Genomic DNA, 18,855 nt, shown 5'->3' on the forward strand with positions numbered 1-18,855 from the left:
TATTGTACACATTGTGCTGTGTACATCACCGTACATTGTTTGTAAACAGATGGCACTTGCAGTGAGTGAGATAAAAAAAAAATTGGTTTCCAAGTTTTTTGATCTTTGCATTTACTGATTAACTGGATCAGCCTTGGCTCATGGATTAAACGTTAATCCATCGAAAGTCAATTAAACTAAATGCTTTGGCCACGTTCGATGTGTGGCAGACTTGGTATTTTGTAAATGTGTGCGTCATGTGTTGCACTGAGAAAATCAATTGTGTTCAGTAACCGAATTAACTTTGTAAGTGCTCTCTTGGTGTTCGTGTAATCACAGAGCGGGCCACTGATGGGGCCCTGCCAGGAGAAGACTGGACCCTTAACATGGAGATTTGTGACATCGTTAGTGAGACCGAGGATGGGTAAGGTGTTTTCAATACATCACCGATGTCACGCTCGTAGTCACTTCCCTTATTACATACATCCATGTAATCATAACCGTGTGGGAGCCCTCGTAGTCTTGAGCTCCCTTCCCTAGCCATCCATGCTCCCTGAACCTATATTTTCCACCTATTTTTTAAAATGTAAGTTCCCCGACCCTGTGAATTCCAGGCTCAAGCACTTATTATTATCTCGTGCCGATGACTGCCTCTTAATGTTTTGACATAAATATTGGTACTTTTCCCAAGATGTCCATGTCTGAATCTCTTGTATATCGTTTTGAGATGTGGTTTTCTTTTTATGCTATATGAATCAAAATAGTTTTGAGGCGAAAGTATTTTTTGCAAAAGAGATCTGGGATGCAAAACATTAAATGTACACTGCAAATATTTTCTCAATTATTAGCCTCTTGGCTAACACTGCCATTTTTGTCTTAAATTTGTTATCAATTTTCTGTTCCTGATTTTCACAATGATATTTTACCTAAATGGTGCTTTAGTCATTTACTATAATTTGTACACTCGCTGCTGACCACTGGATGTATGTATTCAGCCACAGATGACCTCCCTTTCTCAACCCGCCAACTAATCCGTGCTGCCACTGAGAAGTTGGTAAATTATAGATGGGAATTAGGGGGACAATACAGAGAGGACGAAGGCCCCACTGCCAAGCCAACCTGCCCCCGAGTGAGAGGCAGGCTACAGACGTTGGGTTTGAGGCAGAAAAAATAAAGCGTCGCGGAGAGATTGATCGTGATGGAGATCACAGATAATGTATCCCATAACACTCGCGTGTGATTGTCGCTCAGCCCTGTTGGTCCTCGGAAGTCGGCGTCGAATTGAAAACTCTGTAAAAAGGCTGTTGATCTTTTATTTGCGTTTAATAGGCGATTCAGTGTTATGCTGTGGTTTCCCCACGACCGGCACTCTGTGGGAGTTCGGGGGACAGGCTTGGCTGGCATGCGGCTGTTTGGCCATCCCATTGTGCACACGCATCTCACAAATCTGCCAAAGTTAATTTAAAGTATATTTGATACCCCTCCGATTGACATGCAATCTATTAAAATACAAGCTTTGAAACCGCTTTATTGAACTTTGTAGAATCGGTATTGAAATGCCCAACTTGTTTTTGTTCGTCAGCGGTCACAGGGTGTGGCTCAGTCGTTGAAAATCACAGCTGTTGTGCATCCGCTCTGCTTGTGCATGGTCCTCATTGAACCCTCAACCACCACCTCTCCCCACCCACACCCATTGACCCCGAACAGCCCCAAAGATGCCATCAGGGCCATCAGGAAGAAACTGTCTGGAAACAAGAATTTTCGGGAGGTCATGCTGACACTAACGGTGAGTTTATGCGGCTGAAGCTCAACCAACTGCCTCGCTGTAAAATGCAATATTTACATAACGCATAGCTTTGCATCTCCATCAGCATAGCTAGCAGTGACTGTGAATATCACCTACCACGGCTAAATGTCCTTGCATGAGGTTAGGTCCACATCAGTCGTCCAGTTTGACTATTTTTGTTTTGACTGATAAATGTGTTGAGTGTTTTTTTTATTTTCGTGTTTAGTTTGATTTGTTTTTTATTGAACCAGCGGATGGCTGTGCTTTGTCAGATTCTTGCACATGCTATGCTTACCGAATTTTAGAGGTGGAATTCTGATGCAGCAATTCTTTCATTGGCATCGGTTCTTTGCATTGAATCGCGTGTTATTCTTATGTTTTTGCATGCGATGAGTTCACTTTAACGCTGCGGCCATTCACCAGCAGCTGGGCGGGGGGGATAAGGTTAGAGTTTGGTACGGAATATTTCCACCGCAATACTTTATCCTTCCCCGTGTACCGATAGTTACATTTTAATGTGAATCTTTATTGAGGAGCTGTGTGTTGTCTTGCTATGGTCTGGGACTGTTGTCGTTTTTCTGCCTTGCCCTAGCTTGCATTGATTGTTGAAAAATTGGCAGAAATTGATCAACTTTAGCAATTTGTACTTATGTACTTGATTTATTTTTAGTGACTTGCTTACCTTTCCTATAATTTGCATTCCTATCGGTTTTTGTGTTGTTGTAATTTTATGACCCGCCCCTACTGGACATCTGTGAAAAAAAGCTTCATAGCTCAATGGATTCCTCCAGTCTAAGTACATATTATGATTCTGCAGAAGGACACGTGTTTATTTGCTAGAAACACATTTATTAACACGGTTGCATTATTTATAGTTTCAGCACTGATATAATAATATACTGTACTTTGCATGCAAGTATTTATTTTGTTTTAAGTGTATTTTGTCCCAATGGACTCTGCCCTAGTTGTAAAGCTCATACGTACCCGCTCGCTCGCTCGTTCGTGTGTATGTCTGTTTGTGTACGTGCGGTAGTGTAGTGGGTAGCGCACTGTGCTATGAGCACGGCAACCTGAGTCGATTCGTCCTCACGGCCAACACCTACGCACAAACATGGGAGCTATGCACTTTTAAATCTAGATTGAAAACTAATTTCTTAAGAACTGCTTTTTCGTGTTTAGTTTGTTGTTCTTCCCCCCTGCACCTCCGATTAGCACGGTTGGAAACGTATGGTGCGAAAGAAGTTCTACATACATACATACAAAGGCGACCGGGCGTGGTCCTGACCACCCACCCCGTCGTGTGCCGTGCTGGCCTTCACAGGTGATTGCTAACAGCACTTGCCCCCAAGAGTCTATTGAGCCAATAGAGGGGATCTTTGTCCTCTTGTTTGTGCATAGGTGCTGGAGACGTGCGTGAAGAACTGCGGCCACCGCTTCCACACGCTGGTGGCTCAGCGCGACTTTGTGGATGGAGTCCTCGTCAAGGTGGTGCAGCCCAAGAACAACCCTCCCGCATTGGTGCAGGACAAGGTGCTCAGCCTCATACAGGCAAGTGGGGGCAGGTGGAGACGCCTGGCCGGCACACCACATCCACCGTACGTGTGTATGGGAGTGATGTCGCAGTGACGTCACTATATTGCTATGATTACCCAAATGATGCTTGTAAAGCTGAATGGAGTTCACAAGAAGTCGCAAACACCTATTTTGAAAGACCCAATGCAGAAGGTCCCTGGCTTCGATCTTGCATGAAGCTTTTGGGCCACAACCCCTGAGTCGCATCATCCACAAACCATGGCAACAGCAGATGCGGATACTGGATGCACAAATGGTAAAATTTGTAAAATCTCCGGTGTGCGCCTGTGGTCATCCAGAACAGACCGTTGAACACGTAACGACTCAACACCCGATTCACAAATATGAAGGAGGCATCATCATGCGGATACACGCCACTACTCCAGACGTAATTATCTGGCTCCACCACCTCAGTGTAAAATTACAGCTGTTGATCTGCATCAACATCAGCCGTACGAAGAAGTGTGATAATACCACATATGACTGCAATATTTTTTTCTTTTGCACCCGGTAGCTTGGTACATACGGCCCAGGTAAGTAACTACAATGTAGGGGCTATTCGTTTTTTGTATTGTGCTTATATTTGATGGTGGCGATGTTCAAATGTGGTGGTTCCAGTTGTGAATAGAAATACAGCGATTTTAACTCGATAATTGTGCACATGAATGTGGGGCGTGTGATGGTTCAAATGTTGCGCATTCCACAGCAAGCATAATTGGTACAGCGAGTTACACACAAAACCCTCAAGTAATGTGCCGCAAGGGAGGGCTAGGACCATTGTGTATGTAAACACCGCCAAAGTTCTCGACCCGATGTACCTATTATCCTTTTTATCACCGTTTGATACTCAACTTGGGTGGTTTAGACAATGCTTGTGGAACAGCTTATCTGTAAATATCGTTAATGCATTCACGATGTATTAATTGAAGACTTAATTCAAGACATTGTCTTGAGATTGTGTACGAATAAGCATTGGGTAGACAAAGGTGGCTCGGTGTAAGACTTGCCACGTGCTCTGCCAGCCTTAATGGGTGCTCGCCAACGGCAGTTGCCCATACACTGACTACAAGAAGGAACTTTATCCTCATCTAGTGCTTTCCAACGGAGGTTTGAAGCGTTTCAGACAGACAGACAGCTTGTCTGTTTCAGACAGCTTGCCTGTCTGAAACAGACAAGCTGCCTGTCTGAAACGCGGGGGACCCAACAACACTCATAAATACGGCCCAACATGAGCCAAAATTGTTGTGTTGCTATTAGGGACTGATCCGCGAGAAAACCGGCAACATGAATCAAAGTGTTTCCCAAAACGTTGAGATGAAAACCGGCGCTAAAATTAATTATCATAATTCGAGGCCTGAGCGCTTGCCAACACTTGACGATGGTTATTGTAATCTCCAGCGAAACGTTTTATGATTGTCAAATTTGTCATGACTGTCAACGTAACCGGTTTGCTGAAAGGCTATATCACTTGGCACATTTTTGCACGTGACAGCTTTATTTGTTTTTCTGTGTCGGGTGGTGGAGGGTTTGAGCTCTAAATGACTTTATTACTTGCACGATCTGACTCAAAAAAACGAACTCCGAATCAGGATCCGCCCCCGGGCGTTTGTGTCTTGCTGGGCCGTGGCTTCGTGCCTCTGCTCCCCCTCCCGATCGCGCGTTTACGTGACGGCATCTTGCGCCATGTGACATCGCCTCGTTGTGAGGCTTGAAACGGAACGTTATTATTGCTCGATACTTGCGTGGCCAGGGAGTACATTGGGAAGCATTACAGAATCTGTGCGTGCCCATGATTTGTCTTATGACCTGTGCAACGTGGAACAGGCTTGGGCGGACGCGTTCCGGAGCTCGCCGGACCTCACCGGTGTCGTGCACGTGTACGAGGAGCTCAAGAAGAAGGGGATCGAGTTCCCCTCCAGCACCACAGAGACCCTGTCGCCCATACACACTCCTCAGAGGGTAACACCAACAATCATAATAATAATGTAGTACGTTTGGTATTTTGATTGTCATGCGTAATAGCACAAGGCGGTCCTCACGAAGGAAAGTGCAGTGTTTCACAGACACAGTGCTTGTAGTGTCACAGTATAGGCTGGTGTTGCTATGTGTAATTCCAGTTGAGTAATGTCCGGGTAATTTTTTCGAATATATAAAATTTTGACCGTGACGCTGGCACACGGTTGGCCCACTTATTTTGAACGATGTCAGGGGGATCTTCAACGTCTCCTGTGAAGGAGACCGCGCATCTTCTATGATTAATACACCTGCGGTAATAACCAGGGCGCCTACCGGTTTTGACCACGCGAACCTTTGCAACAAGCTGGGAACGCACTACCCCTAGGCATTGACACCGCCCCGCTGGGTCACCTAAGACCACTGCACAGTGCAGTGCTACTCGCACCTATCCCTGCTGCAGCGCTCGGCAATAGCGCACAGCTCTCGCACGGCTCTCGCGTTTTCCAGTTGCTTGTGACAGTTGAACGGCCCAGTCAGTGGAATGATCCAATCCCCATCAGTCGCAGCTGTTTGTGGCTGCACATTGAATGTGAACCCCGTTATGTACGGGATATACAGATATAAAAAACATACATCCGTTGTTACACGATTCGATTCAATTATCGCGAGCTCCAAAAATTGATGTTACCCAATTTAAGAATCATTATATTTTTGGTATTCATGGTATCAATCTTACAGCCCAACAACGTCCTGAATGTTGCTATGTGTAATTAAGTAATTCTATCTTTACAACCCTACTCCTAAGCACACTGGCAACTGGGTAATTTTTCTTTCAAGCGCTGTGGAAACAATGATCGTACAATTAACCACCTCGGCAAACTGAGGCTCTGCCTCTGTGCTGTTGTACATAGACAATAGTACTGGGTGACCCGATGCGGCACAACAAGCGCATTCCAAAACGGGGAGCGAAACTTTCCACAAACTCCAGTGGAGATCTCTCGCATATGAGCGGTCCCAACCATCCCATTGCCCCAGCGGCAGTCGAGCCGAGGTGGCACCACCAGTGGCAACATTCCCTGCGCGGAACGAGATGCATCTACGGATGTCGTCTTTTCCCCCCAAGGGTGTACACAGCTTGGCAAGGTGACACACAGAGCAAGCACTGTGTGCACTTGCTTGGGTCCGAACGTGGAGCTGGCCCATTGTGTCTATCACTGCATTAAACTGGCCTGTGGCAGTTTGATGTGAGATTACGGGGTGGGGGACAGAGTGGAGGGGAAACTACGAATGCAGTTTGCTTTGTATGCTCGTTCGCTTCATTAGTTGCCACAAAGTACAGCCTCGCCCTTCAAACAATTTTCCCATCCTCCAGGTCGCATCTTCAACGCAATAGTTATTCTGATAATCGTACTATGTCCTAAAAAAAAGTTTTGCTGGGTGGCTCGCTGCATTGCTGCCTGCCTGCCTTCCTGCCTGGGCTGGCAAGTGTGCTTGCGGGCAAATCTGCGTGATGACATCAGCTGTATGGCACCGCTTTGAGCCGGGTTCGTGCATCGTCCTGACGTCACTCTTCCCGCCACCCCCCGTGCATTGTATGGGATACGCTTTTGCTGCTCGTTTAATTTAAAAATAACCACCCGAATATTACCTGCACCGGTTTTTCAAGTATTGCTGCAGCCGCAGGCCCAGGAGAAAAATGTAACGCTTAACCCGTAAGTAACCAAACACACCTCCCTGTTGCAATAACATTGCCACCGCGTGATCTCCTGGATGAAAATGTTACGTGCAGAGCTTAAATTAGTGTTTGGTAAATGATACATGAAGCCATGCACGATTGTTAAAATGTCCTTGTTGTTTAACACTTGAAAAGGCAAAAATAATGAGATAACCAAATGCACTGGCGCTTCAGTCAGTGCCCAATGAAGCATGGAGATATGCACGCTTGAGTAGAGAACACGGGTAAAGACATTATCCAAACTCTTAAAAACAGAAAGTTGGGCTCTGGCAGATCACGTCACTCGAAGGAATGATGGCCGACAGAGTGGCAGCCAAGGAACGGAAGATGGAGCGAAAAAATTAGTTAATGTGCAGCTTGTGGGTGGATTGTTACATCGCAGAGCCATCAAGGGCGGTGGTGGTTTTGGGAGGTCTTCATCTAGCAGTGGATTGACCATGGCTGATGATGAAGATGAATACAACTTGCTCGGGATTACATATCGTCCTTCCCGAATCCATCTTAGAGTTCACACGGCGGGCGCGAAAGTGCCCAGGGTCAACACCGCTCATGTTTTTGCCACCACCACATGTGTGTGAACCTTCCTCCAGAGCGTGCGCATCAAAGCGCCGACGGAGCTCAACAACCGCGCAGGCAGGCGCGCCGAGGCCCGTGGTGCACGCCCCGCTCCCCGCGCAGACCCGGCCCCAGCCCACCGGCGCCCCCAGCCCCCTCTACGCCAACGCCAACCACAACTTCCAGGCGAACCCCGCGACGATGGAGGCCGCTGGCGGTGGCATCCCCACCGTGCCCCAGCCCCAGCCTGACGGAAGCATCACCCCCACACCCGAGCAGGTGAGCGCGCCGGGCACTTGCTGCTGCTTGCCTGCGTTTGTTGTTCCTGCTGCTGCTGTCGTTTTCGACTCGTTAACTCCCTACCCCTAGTTCAGCGCAGGCTCAAGGCCTTCCTCGTGGCATTCGCCTGTGACTGACTGTGCTCAAAACAGTATATTTGCACCTTCCATTTTTGCGTGATGCGCATCTCCGATGGTTGGCTACGTACAGTGCGAAAGAAGTTCAACATACGCAAGTCCCGCTGTGTTGTGCTTCTCTAGATTGAGGCATCCGGAGGTCGCATGGAGACAATCTACTTGGGCATTTGTACGGTGTCCGTTGTCTTGTTGATAACGTAGCCATTCCTGCTCTTTTGCAGATCTCAAAGTTGCGGGCCGAGCTGGAAGTTGTTCAGGGGAACATCAAGGTGATGTCGGAAATGCTGAACGAGGTCGTGCCGGGCCAGGAGAACTCCTCCGACCTGGAGCTTCTACAGGTTAGGGTCACGAGGAAAGCGTCTTGCTGGGCTTTAGCGATTGCAAGTGAAGCCTGGGACTTATGTAAATGTTTATTTCAACGGGCTTGACAGCATTGATGGTCAGCATTCCCCCTTCCTCCCATGATCACCAAAATTAAGTTGAGAAGTACGGTAGACAGAGCTCAGTAGTGCAGCTGACGGTGTGAGGCATGCAGATGGGAAAACAGCCGCTCGCCTCAGTGGTGTGTAAGGCCAGAGTAGTTGATACCACCACCACACCCTGCCAACGCTTTCTACCCTCCGCCAGTTCCCACAGCTCCCGCACAGGAGACACAGAGCAACCTCTACGATCTACCCTGACAGGCTCCCATCATCTGGCCTTCGATACCCTCACATAGAGATGTACAGAGAACATACTCATGCAGAGACTCATAGATCTGCTCCAACATTATCCCACCATCTGCTCTTAGATCTTCCACCCGGTTGCTGAATTTGTGGAGATCGCTCCAATACCTTCTTTGCCCCTTATCATTAGTACCTATGGCAGTGGTTCGAAGCTTTGTTTTAGGAAGCATGTAAGATAGCCCAAAAGCAATGGTTGCGGGCAACATAAATACCAGAAGGCTGAGGCCTTAGCCTGGAGGCGCGTGGGCAATTCTGGAGACCGCGCTGTCGCCCCCACCCCGTCCCTGCGACGTGCAGGAGCTCAACGGGACGTGCCGCACCATGCAGCGCCGCGTCATGGAGCTCATTTCGCGCGTGGCCAGCGAACCGATCACGGAGGAGCTGCTCCTCGTCAACGACGACCTCAACAATGTGTTCCTGCGCTATGATCGGTGAGCAGCGGCAGACGCGGCCCAAGGCGGGTCGATTGCGTTACGTGGCGTGCAATGTCGGTCCCGGTAAATGGCACCGAACACGACACGGGCTGGTGTAGAATGCAGCCGACGATGTGGCCGACGTATGTAAAGTTGTGCATCGTAACGTCAGCCGCGGGCAATAGTGGCGATGAACCAACCACGTGAACAACACGGGGCTTGTGTGCAAGGCTCTCGAAGCGGAACGAAGCCGGAGGGCACTTGAGATACTCGTGTCGATGGTAGATGTATGTTCAACTTCTTCTGCACTGTACGTAGCCAACAAACAACACAAAAAGCAGCCAAACTGTATGTACGGTTTGGTTGTCTGGTTCTCAAACCTGGCCTGCACCTCTGTCCTCCCCGGCGGGTTTTTGCTCTGTGTTTTGCCGCATCGTGCGCGCCAGTGGCGCACAGTGATGCAGCGGAGGTTTCTCGCTCAGGTTCGAAAGGTATCGCGCGGGCAGAGCTCCTCAGAACGTGGCGCGCGACTCGGGGGAGGCCGCCCTCTACTCGACGGTGAGTCCCATTCAGGATGCTGCAGCTAGGAACTTGGGTAAGCGCCGGGGAATTTTACCAGCACCCAGTGAAAGGTGTGAAATTGTGCTCGGCTGTTTGTAATGTTATTGAACGACCCCCCTCTGATAGATAGCAGGGTATAGTGCGCCCTGATTAATGTTCGTTGCCTTTGCTCTGATTTCCGTTTGCTTCATTGCTGTGCTTGTTTTTACTTGATAGACTTGGTAGTTAAGGTGACCCAGGGCGGTCTTCTAGTAACTGTTCTTGAGCTTGACCCTTGACCCATATTGTCGCCGTTCTATTCCGGCAGGTTTTACGAAACGCTGCCTCCCCGCTGCCGGACGCTGCCGACGACAACCTCATCGACCTTGGGCCCGGCTCCCCGTCCGTCATGACGGGGTCTCGTGGCAGCGGCAACCTCTCCTCACAGCTCGCCGGCATGGGTGAGAGAGCGGAGCGCCGGGGGCGGGGGGAGGGACTGATCACGGACGGGCGCGTTGGCTCAGCTGACGTCACGTTGGTACTGTTTAGGGTTCGGACATTTCTCTTTTTAAGATTTCTCTTGTATATCCGGCAGGCTACGATTGCAGTGCGATCGTCGTAATTGTCGTCAGAGAAAACGGAATTCCTAAGTCAAAGTAGATGTGGGAGTCGTAGTGAGAGGGCAGCTGTCACCCACGTCAGAGCTGCTGCTCAGGTTTAACGTTATCAACACTCTTTCCATTCAAACCAGCCTGTGGCTGAGTTCAGTATGTTAAGGGTATTAATGTTCATGATATTAGCAATGTTAGTGATAGTGATTATGTTAGTGTTGTTATTCCTACTTTTCTTATTAATTACGTAATGTTAACTGTTATTGCTTCCAATCAACTTAGGAGTGGTCATGACCACTCGTAATATTTCTCGTAACTTCACGAACGCCCATTATCGTAACTCTTATTTACTCGCCATTATGAGACTTCTTGTCCGTAAACTGAACTTACAACATTGCTACGATGTTGTAACACGTTCTGTACACTTTCCCTCCAGAGCTCTTCTCGAGTACCTGGTGGAAAGCTGCGTGCACAAGAGGAACAGACTTGCAGATCTGCACCAAGTATTTAATGGCCTATTTGTTGCTCTGCTGCCGCAGGCCTGGCCGGGGAGAGCGTGAGCGGCACCCTCACGTCGCTGGGCGGGGAACGCATCGCAAGCGGCAGGGCCCAGGCACTGCAGAATGCGCCGGACAGCTTCCCTCGCAGAGAGTGAGTGCACGTGACCCACCACTGGCTCCCTTGGGCAAAGTGGCGACCAATGTACATTTTTGTTCATTGTTTTTGTTGTAACGCAACACGAGCCTGGTACAAAAGCACAAACCGTGACCACGCACGTAAACTAAAATTGTTTAGATTTTATTTTAGCAGGTAAGACCCACTGAGCTGCATAGCTCTTTGATAGAAAGAGAGCTGGCCACAAATGATAGCTCAACGAAGTGGCTTATCACGTGGATATTTATAGCAGCCAAATACTCTAAATGCATGTTTCTAAATGTGGAGGGAAAAACCAGAGGTCCGGAGAAAAAATACACATGACCACAGGGAGAACGTGCAAACTCCAAATATACAGGCATCAGGGTCAGGATCTAACCCACGACCTCTTGTATGTCAGGCGAGGTAGTTAACATCTCCTAGCCACCGTGGTGCCCACCGTGGCACAGAGAGGGGGCACAGAAACTCAGCGGGAAAAACTCCAGGCTCAGTGCTCCTGGGTTGAAGGTCGAGGGAGACATTGGGCTCACTGCTCCACCCAGGTGGGGACTGCGAGCGGGAGCATGAGAGTTTGATTTTGTCATGAGGTGAATTTATCCACATTGCACGAATATCCTTCTCTGTACAGCATTATTGAATGATAATGCATTGTATGTTTTATTTGAGGTCGTTTTATGAGAGTCCTACATTAGGATGTTTGGGTTATTCTATTAAGGAGTGTTTTTCATATTTGAGAGTGCACATTTGTATTAGTGGATCATACTCAAAGGTCCACGCTGCTGGTTCACAACCCACTGGGCAGCGTTGCCATTTCCTGTCCGCCTAGCGGCCCAGCAAGCGTGAGTGTTGTACAAGTCCTCCCGATCCACCACAACGCTGCTGCATTACAACGATGCCCTGCAGGTTTTTGCGGGAAGGGTGAGGTGTTTTTGTCGCGTGCACTTGTGTGCGTGCACGTGCAGATTGGTTCACGGCGAGCACGAGGAAGACCCCGCGATCGCTGCCATGGTAAGAGCCGAGCAGTCTCCACCACCTTTATGGGCGCATGTTGGAATTGAAAATAGGGGTTCACTTTCCACCACGTTATTTCTGTTTGCATGCCTTAAGTGGTTTACCCTTTGTCACTATTTAATGTATGCGGTTCGCGTTCCTCTGTTGGTCGTGCGTAATGCACTATCGGCCGCATGATATGTGCACGTGTTTTGGTTTGTTTTTGCATGTGGGTGTGGTTTTTGTTTTCTCTCCGTGTGTCCTTCTGCCCGTGCCGCTCGGCTCATTCGCGGCCTGTGCCACACGGCACGGCCAACGTTCGCACAGCTCCCCGAAACACACGACCAGATAGACACCTGGCTCGCGCGACAAGGCATGGTGAGGTTCGCCGTCGATATCGTTTGCAATGCTGCAGCACTCGTGTAGATGCGTCGCCAAGCTCCTAAAAATACCTTTGGTTACATGTGGTCTTTTTTCAGCCAGCGAACGAAAGCACGTCACCACCGCGTGCTAAGAAGGTGGTATAAATGTGGATTTTGTCTAATAATACGACGTACATGCAAATTACAATTGATCGAAAATTGCTTTTCATCATTGATTGCTTTAACCTTTGCTTTATTCTGATTTATTTACCATAACGCACTTCAGTGATTCTAATCCAAAGGCTTTTTATGGGTCACATTTATAATTTGGTTCAAATATATTTACATGATGTTTTGATTTTCTTGGCTTTATTTTGATTTTCCCCGCAAAATCGGACATGTCGCGGGCCCAATAGAAATCCACGTACGCTTCCACACGCAGTTCCGCGAGCATTACAATTAAATAATGTGAGTTCTCTTTCACTTTACATTTGTTTGGAGGAGAATCTTTATACATAAAATGATATGTTACATGAAATGGATTCATTATATTCTCTTGGAATTCATTACAAAATTACGTCAAAGCAATTGGTCATGCCAAACACGGAACAGACCGGCGTGGATTTCTGCAGGGCGCGCAAATGACCCCAACCCACAGTTGCCAGCGTCTTGCCCTCCCCCGTTCGGAAGGTCGGCTGCTGCCGGTTCATGCATCCCCTCCAAGAGGGAGCGGCTCGACGTGGATTGCCATTTGATCAACTGATAACCTGGCCGCTGTTCGGGCAACCTTGGTGGATCGGTGGATCACCTGCAGATGGGAGCTCCCATTTCTCCGCATCGATACATTCTTTGTAAATGGAAATGTAAGATTTGGAAAACGTTCACGGGGGGGGGGGGTAAAATAAAATACACGCCCGTGAATGTGAAAATTGGTTAAGAAATCGGCAATGCTGCCACCAGCCCGACCTTCCGTCGAGTTCTATTGACGGGGAAAACATCGGCTCTGGCAACAGTGTGACCCTGACCCTAGACTCATGCCAGTCCTGCCCTTTCCCCCGCACCCCCCGCTCCTCACCCCGACATCCCTCAATGGCACAGATTCCCATCTCCCAGCCCGGGGTCATGGACGACATTGAACAGTGGTTAAACACCGATGTGGTGAGCTATGTTTTTTTTTGTTTTGTTTTTTATTTCCTCATTCATGTACTTTATGCATGTATTTTTTTCTTTTAAAATATTTTTACAATTTTATTGTTATCATTTCCATTTTTGTTATTCGCTTTGCAAATTATTTAACATTGGGAATTTTTTTTGCATCGATCATATGTTCATTTAATTCTGTTATTTTCTATTCAACATCAACAGGACCACCAAAACCAAGATGCTAATGTCGAATGGACGACGTATGATGTGTTACACAGGTGTTGCAGTCAGGTGGGGTTAATCCGTTACAGGATGGAGTATCAGCAAGCGGACTTGTGTGTGATGTATTTTTCTTTGAGTTTGTGCCACGTGAGTATATTCCGGCTCAAGGATGGAAGCTATAATTTGACGTTTGTGTTTGCAGTCGGAGGAGAAAGAAGGAGTCACGAGTGAAGGTACGTGGCCAGTCCTGACACCGGGACGCTGCTTGTCCGGTTGCCTGTGCTCACCACTGGGCAAGAGAGGAATCGATTACTCTTCCGTTACCGATTCGTTCGCTCGACTCATCGGATACCATAAAAATAGTTAAATAGCAAAGAAAAAGATCTCACCTCTGTTCCCACGTGCGCTGCTGGACGGTAGGTGATGGGCCGGGCTTGGTGATGCCATGAGCATCATCAGTTGCATGACACCGGGTTTGACTTGTTCGGGGTTTCCCGCCTTCGAGAGGCACGACATGGAGGTGGCCGTCATTTTCAACGCGGCTTGAATAATGAACCCACGAAAGAAATGTCTGATTTTAGTCGATTAATTGGCTTAATCATCCCAGCTCTCGTACAAAACACTCTGACCCGACCGTTGTTCTCCGTTTCAGAGTTCGACAAGTTCCTGGAGGAGCGGGCTCGAGTCGCCGACCAGCTACCGGACTTGCCCTCGCCACCGTCAGCCGCCCCCTCGCGGCCCGAGCCGCCCGCCGCCACCGCCGTCGCTGCTGCCGCCCGCGCGCCAACACAAAACCGCGCCCGCAAGCAGAATTCCGACGACGGTTTAATGGCAATTTAAGTTAATTTGTTTGATCGCTTCCTCGTCATTTTAAAAATAAAACGTTTAATCTCCATTAGCAGTCTTCGCTCGCTTGCGTGCGCATATTTATGCTCTACACTCTTAACTGTAATTTTAGTTACTTTCGCCGTATTTCATTTTGAAATCTCACCAGGCGTCTTGATAATTTTAAAAAGTTTGATTTTGTACTTACCATTTTATTTTTTTATTTCATGCAGCGGTGGCGGATCACACCAGCCGGCTGGCCTGATTGCTGTAGCTTCTCTTGATGCTGTGGCCTAGAGCAGCTGCAGGCTGCATGCTGCACCCCGCTTTTGCGGCAATGCCACGTGGTCCCAGAGCGACGGCTCACTATCGAAACTAAGCTCCCCCCCTGCCCGCCCACAATTGACATTCATTTGCAGCCATAGGGCAAGCTCACTTGCAGCAAGGGAGTGCATGAGAATTCGTAACCATCCCACCAGTTGGCAATGTTGTGTCAACAATGCAATTCTGGGTCTTGAGTGATGTTGATAGTGTACTTTATATATGTGTTATATTATTTGTGTCCATTTCCATCGTCCCCTTTAGGTTTGATTCTTAAAAACTCCAACTTTAACTTTGTGTTGTTGTGCTTGAAAGCTATAATCTGCAAATAAGTGCTCTGATGTAATTGAAATGAAAAGCATTATAATGAGTGCACTAATCCCATTAAGCATTACCTGAAGACATGTTTTTTAGTTTCTGACGAAATGGTTTCCTGTGTGTGTATCAAAGCTTGCATGTGCTGTGGTGCTGTAACTTGGACACTGGGTAACAGGGCAGACGCATGATCCATTTACTGGTGAGTTGGCTTTAGGACCCATAGAGGATGAGGTGAAAACTGCCCAAGTGACGGCTCTTCCAAATTGTGAACATTATGCCATGGATTTACTCCAATGGCAAAACAATTGTGTGTTGGTTTGCAGTGCTCAGTTATGTTGGATGTTTTAAATTATTTATGCTTTATTGTACAAACTAACAGGTCAGCATTGAATTCGGTTACCAAAACGGTACAGTGTGAGAACTTTTATGAGGCTGGAATATCTACGGCAAATGCACGCCCGTATTATTTTTGCTATCCAGCCGATATTTGGGACCTCGTGATATCAGCACGGGGCCACTGTGTGCATGAGTTCTGGCTCTAATCTCTTTGAATAAAATGAAAGTTTTGCCATTGGAGTACAATGCTATGGAGACATGTCGACCTGGTGTTTGGCCAGTAAAGCTCACTACCCCCACCGCGCACACCTGTAGCAGTCCACACTCGCTCCCATACTCGCCATTGAGCTCGTGAACAGGTGTGTGGCCAGCACCTGCAGAAACGGGATCCGTGTTTGACGGCCGAAGGCAGGCTTAATGGTTAATGAGCGTGGTCTTAGCCCCGCGCGTTGTGATTGGTGGAACGTGGTCACCGAGGCCACAGCGCCGGAGAAACACGAGCACGGCACCGCAGGGCACACAGCCTCGTGTCACCTTGGTCACATTTCGTCGTCGTCGTCGTCGCCGCGATCTGGACACTTTAGACCCCGCGAAAGGGTCTCGATTTCTGAATTGTCAGTTCGGAAAATGTCGGTGGGGGTCGGGGGAAAAGTATTATGGAATCTTTCGTTCTAAGGTTGATTCATTACTCTAAATTGTATTCAGGGTGTTATTTCAGTCTTAATTACCCGATGGCTGGACAATAGACATCTGGGTACAGCCGTCTTTGTAAAACTGTATCGTGTGTTAGCTGGCGAGCAGAAGATGAACGTTTCACCTGTCGTAGAAACACTTGAGTCATCTTGAATAATCCCTGCCAAACAGGGTGATGCGAAGTTCCTACCATGAAATATACTGTATGATATGAAATGAATGTGGCATTTTGAGGTTTGTAGGTCGTCTTTTTTTTGCTGTATAAAAACAAAGATTTATTTTTGAATTGCATGATTACGTTGCCGTCGTGTAAACAAGAGAGTGATGACATTTTTTTTTTGAGGGATAGAATTAACACGTGGCGTGACAACGCGGAGTGCCCTGTCTCTCCTGAAACGCCACAGAAGTCACCCGTGGCTTCGGATGTCTTGAAAGGGTCTCCCACTGTCGCCCGCCTGCCCGCACGCTCCTCCTAAGACGTCTCGGCCGAGTGACGGGTCCCTTGCACGTCGCCGACCTTTAACCTCGACGCCGCCTGTCGCCGATTTGGTTTTTATGCTTCGGTTGAACGCAAGAAACATAAAATAAAAACTGGGCTCGTTGAAAATGACAAAAAAAAGCAAGTTGTGCAAGTCTTCCTTTTACACGGTCCGTCATGTGCTCATGCGGCTGTCTTTTTTTCGTTTGCCAAAGGCGGTCGCTGTCGTCGGTACGTCGCACTGCGAGCCCAGCACCACGAGTCTCTCACTCGCAGCCGCAAGCTGATGAGAGACACCGACGAGCAAAGCAATCCGCGTCTGTTGCCCAGCCACGTGGCCCTCCTCCTGTGTCGGTATAATTCCAAGCATGCGTCCCCTCCATGCTCTCGTCATCGTCACGCTCAATCCACTGTTACATGAAAATAAAAATGCCTCTTAATATACTTGCCTATGTTCTCCAATACACGTGTTGTCCTTTATTTCTGCCGCGGTGGCTCCAAATGCCATCGGGAGGTAATTTTCATTCATTTCTGTTGATTTTTTTGTTTTGTTATATTACCGAGCACAACGGCATGTTGGAAACGCGTTACTGAAGCCATGCACATTGCATGCTTTTTGTTCCTTGTGTTCATCTGTAAACCCACCACCACCACGTTGACTCGGGAGAGGGCGCTGTGCGATGCCGACTGCCAGGGGCTGGGTTTGTGAGCTCGTGAAGCGACTCGGAATCACATTGCCGCAACACAACCTCATCGCTTACGCCGATCGTCGGCGTTGACGGCGAGCCTCGGCACATTTACATTAAACGCACAAGCATCGTTATAATCACGTGATTTGTGTCATCCGCGGCTCGTGATTAAGACATCGGGGACGCGTGTGTTGATCTCAAACCGGCCCCAGGGCAACTCCTTCCCCAAGGCGCACGGGACCAGCGTAGTGGAGTATGGTCACACCACGAGAGTGACCGACACGGCGTGTTGCTGTTTAAATTACGAATACTCGCCACCCATCACGGCGGCGTATATATGAACCCGTTCCTGGGCCACCCCTAAGTCGACTCAGCCTGAGAAGACTACCTGGTGCAGTGTGTGTGTGATACATCAGCACTGGGGAGACAAAGGCGGCAGGGCATACGCGATTGGTGGCCAACCCACCACTCGCTCACAACACTTGCCCCGGGGGATTTGTTGTTGTTGAATGATCTCTTCATAAAACACGGCCCAGAGTGAACGAAACGTTGTCGCGAGGTTCTGTCCCGTCGACACAGCGATGAACTCTTTGAGTCAAGCGGAGAGAGCCAACACACACAAACACACAGCTCCACAAACACGGCAAACAACGAAGACTGTCTGGGTGGTGGTGGTGGGGGGGGGGTGGAAGTGCCGATACGATAATAAATTATAATTTATTCGGAGGAGGAACTCCACGGGCCACGCGAAGGGGGTGGGATGGGGATGAGGATGCGACGTCTGTGGGCCACGGCACACAGCGCCACTGCTCGCGCCTGTTTGTGTACGAGGCGCCACGTGTTAACAACAACAATAACAACAACAAAACAACAACAATAACAACAGCAGCAGCAGCCGGTGCGTGTCTCTGTGAGGAGCGGTGGCGCAGCGGTGAGCGCCGAACTCGACAAGCGAACCGGGGTTCGATTCCTGCTCGCGAACAAACAACGGTGACGGCGAACACTTGAACCGGTTCGGGGGGGGGGCTCTCCTAGGTTGGCTCAGCCTCAAGTGAGTACCTCGGCGCGGTGTGTATACAAACCATGAGTGCTTGGTGAGACAAAGGCGGCCGGGCGTGGTGTTGGCCACCCCCTCTCCCCCCGTGTGCCGTGCCGGCCTTCACAGGTGCTGCTCGCTAACAGCACTTGCTGTGTTTGAATGGCGATGTGCCGTGTTGTACCACACACACGTGTGTTGTATAACACCACACGCACACGTGTCGTATAACACCACACACACACGTGTCGTACAACACACACACGTGTCCACCACACACACACACGTGTCGTACAACACCACACACACACACACGTGTCGTACAACACACACACGTGTCCACCACACACACACACGTGTCGTACAACACACACACACACGTGTCGTACAACACACACACACACACGTGTCGTACTACACACACACACACGTGTCGTACTACACACACACGTGTCGTACTACACACACACACGTGGCGTCTTCGTACAGTGCGCGGCCCA

General features: G+C 48.7%; 1 protein-coding gene across 1 annotated transcript; it reads left to right on the top strand.

The window, feature by feature from the left end:
• Nucleotides 1–299: 299 nt before the first annotated feature.
• On the top strand, nt 300–17,079 carry LOC133361565 (TOM1-like protein 2). The gene is given in 16 exon segments (XM_061580492.1): nt 300–403; nt 1,687–1,765; nt 3,164–3,313; nt 5,162–5,296; nt 7,619–7,654; nt 7,656–7,862; nt 8,221–8,337; nt 9,022–9,155; nt 9,620–9,695; nt 10,006–10,138; nt 10,828–10,939; nt 11,905–11,950; nt 12,260–12,310; nt 13,393–13,452; nt 13,862–13,892; nt 14,312–17,079. Coding segments are annotated over 16 exon segments (1,593 nt in total). The 5' UTR covers nt 300–365; the 3' UTR covers nt 14,500–17,079.
• Nucleotides 17,080–18,855: the final 1,776 nt, after the last annotated feature.

This window comes from Lethenteron reissneri, unplaced genomic scaffold (genome assembly GCF_015708825.2).
Source record: "Lethenteron reissneri isolate LAM-NWPU_2019-01 unplaced genomic scaffold, ASM1570882v1 scaffold_1141, whole genome shotgun sequence".
Classification (NCBI taxonomy): domain Eukaryota; kingdom Metazoa; phylum Chordata; class Hyperoartia; order Petromyzontiformes; family Petromyzontidae; genus Lethenteron; species Lethenteron reissneri.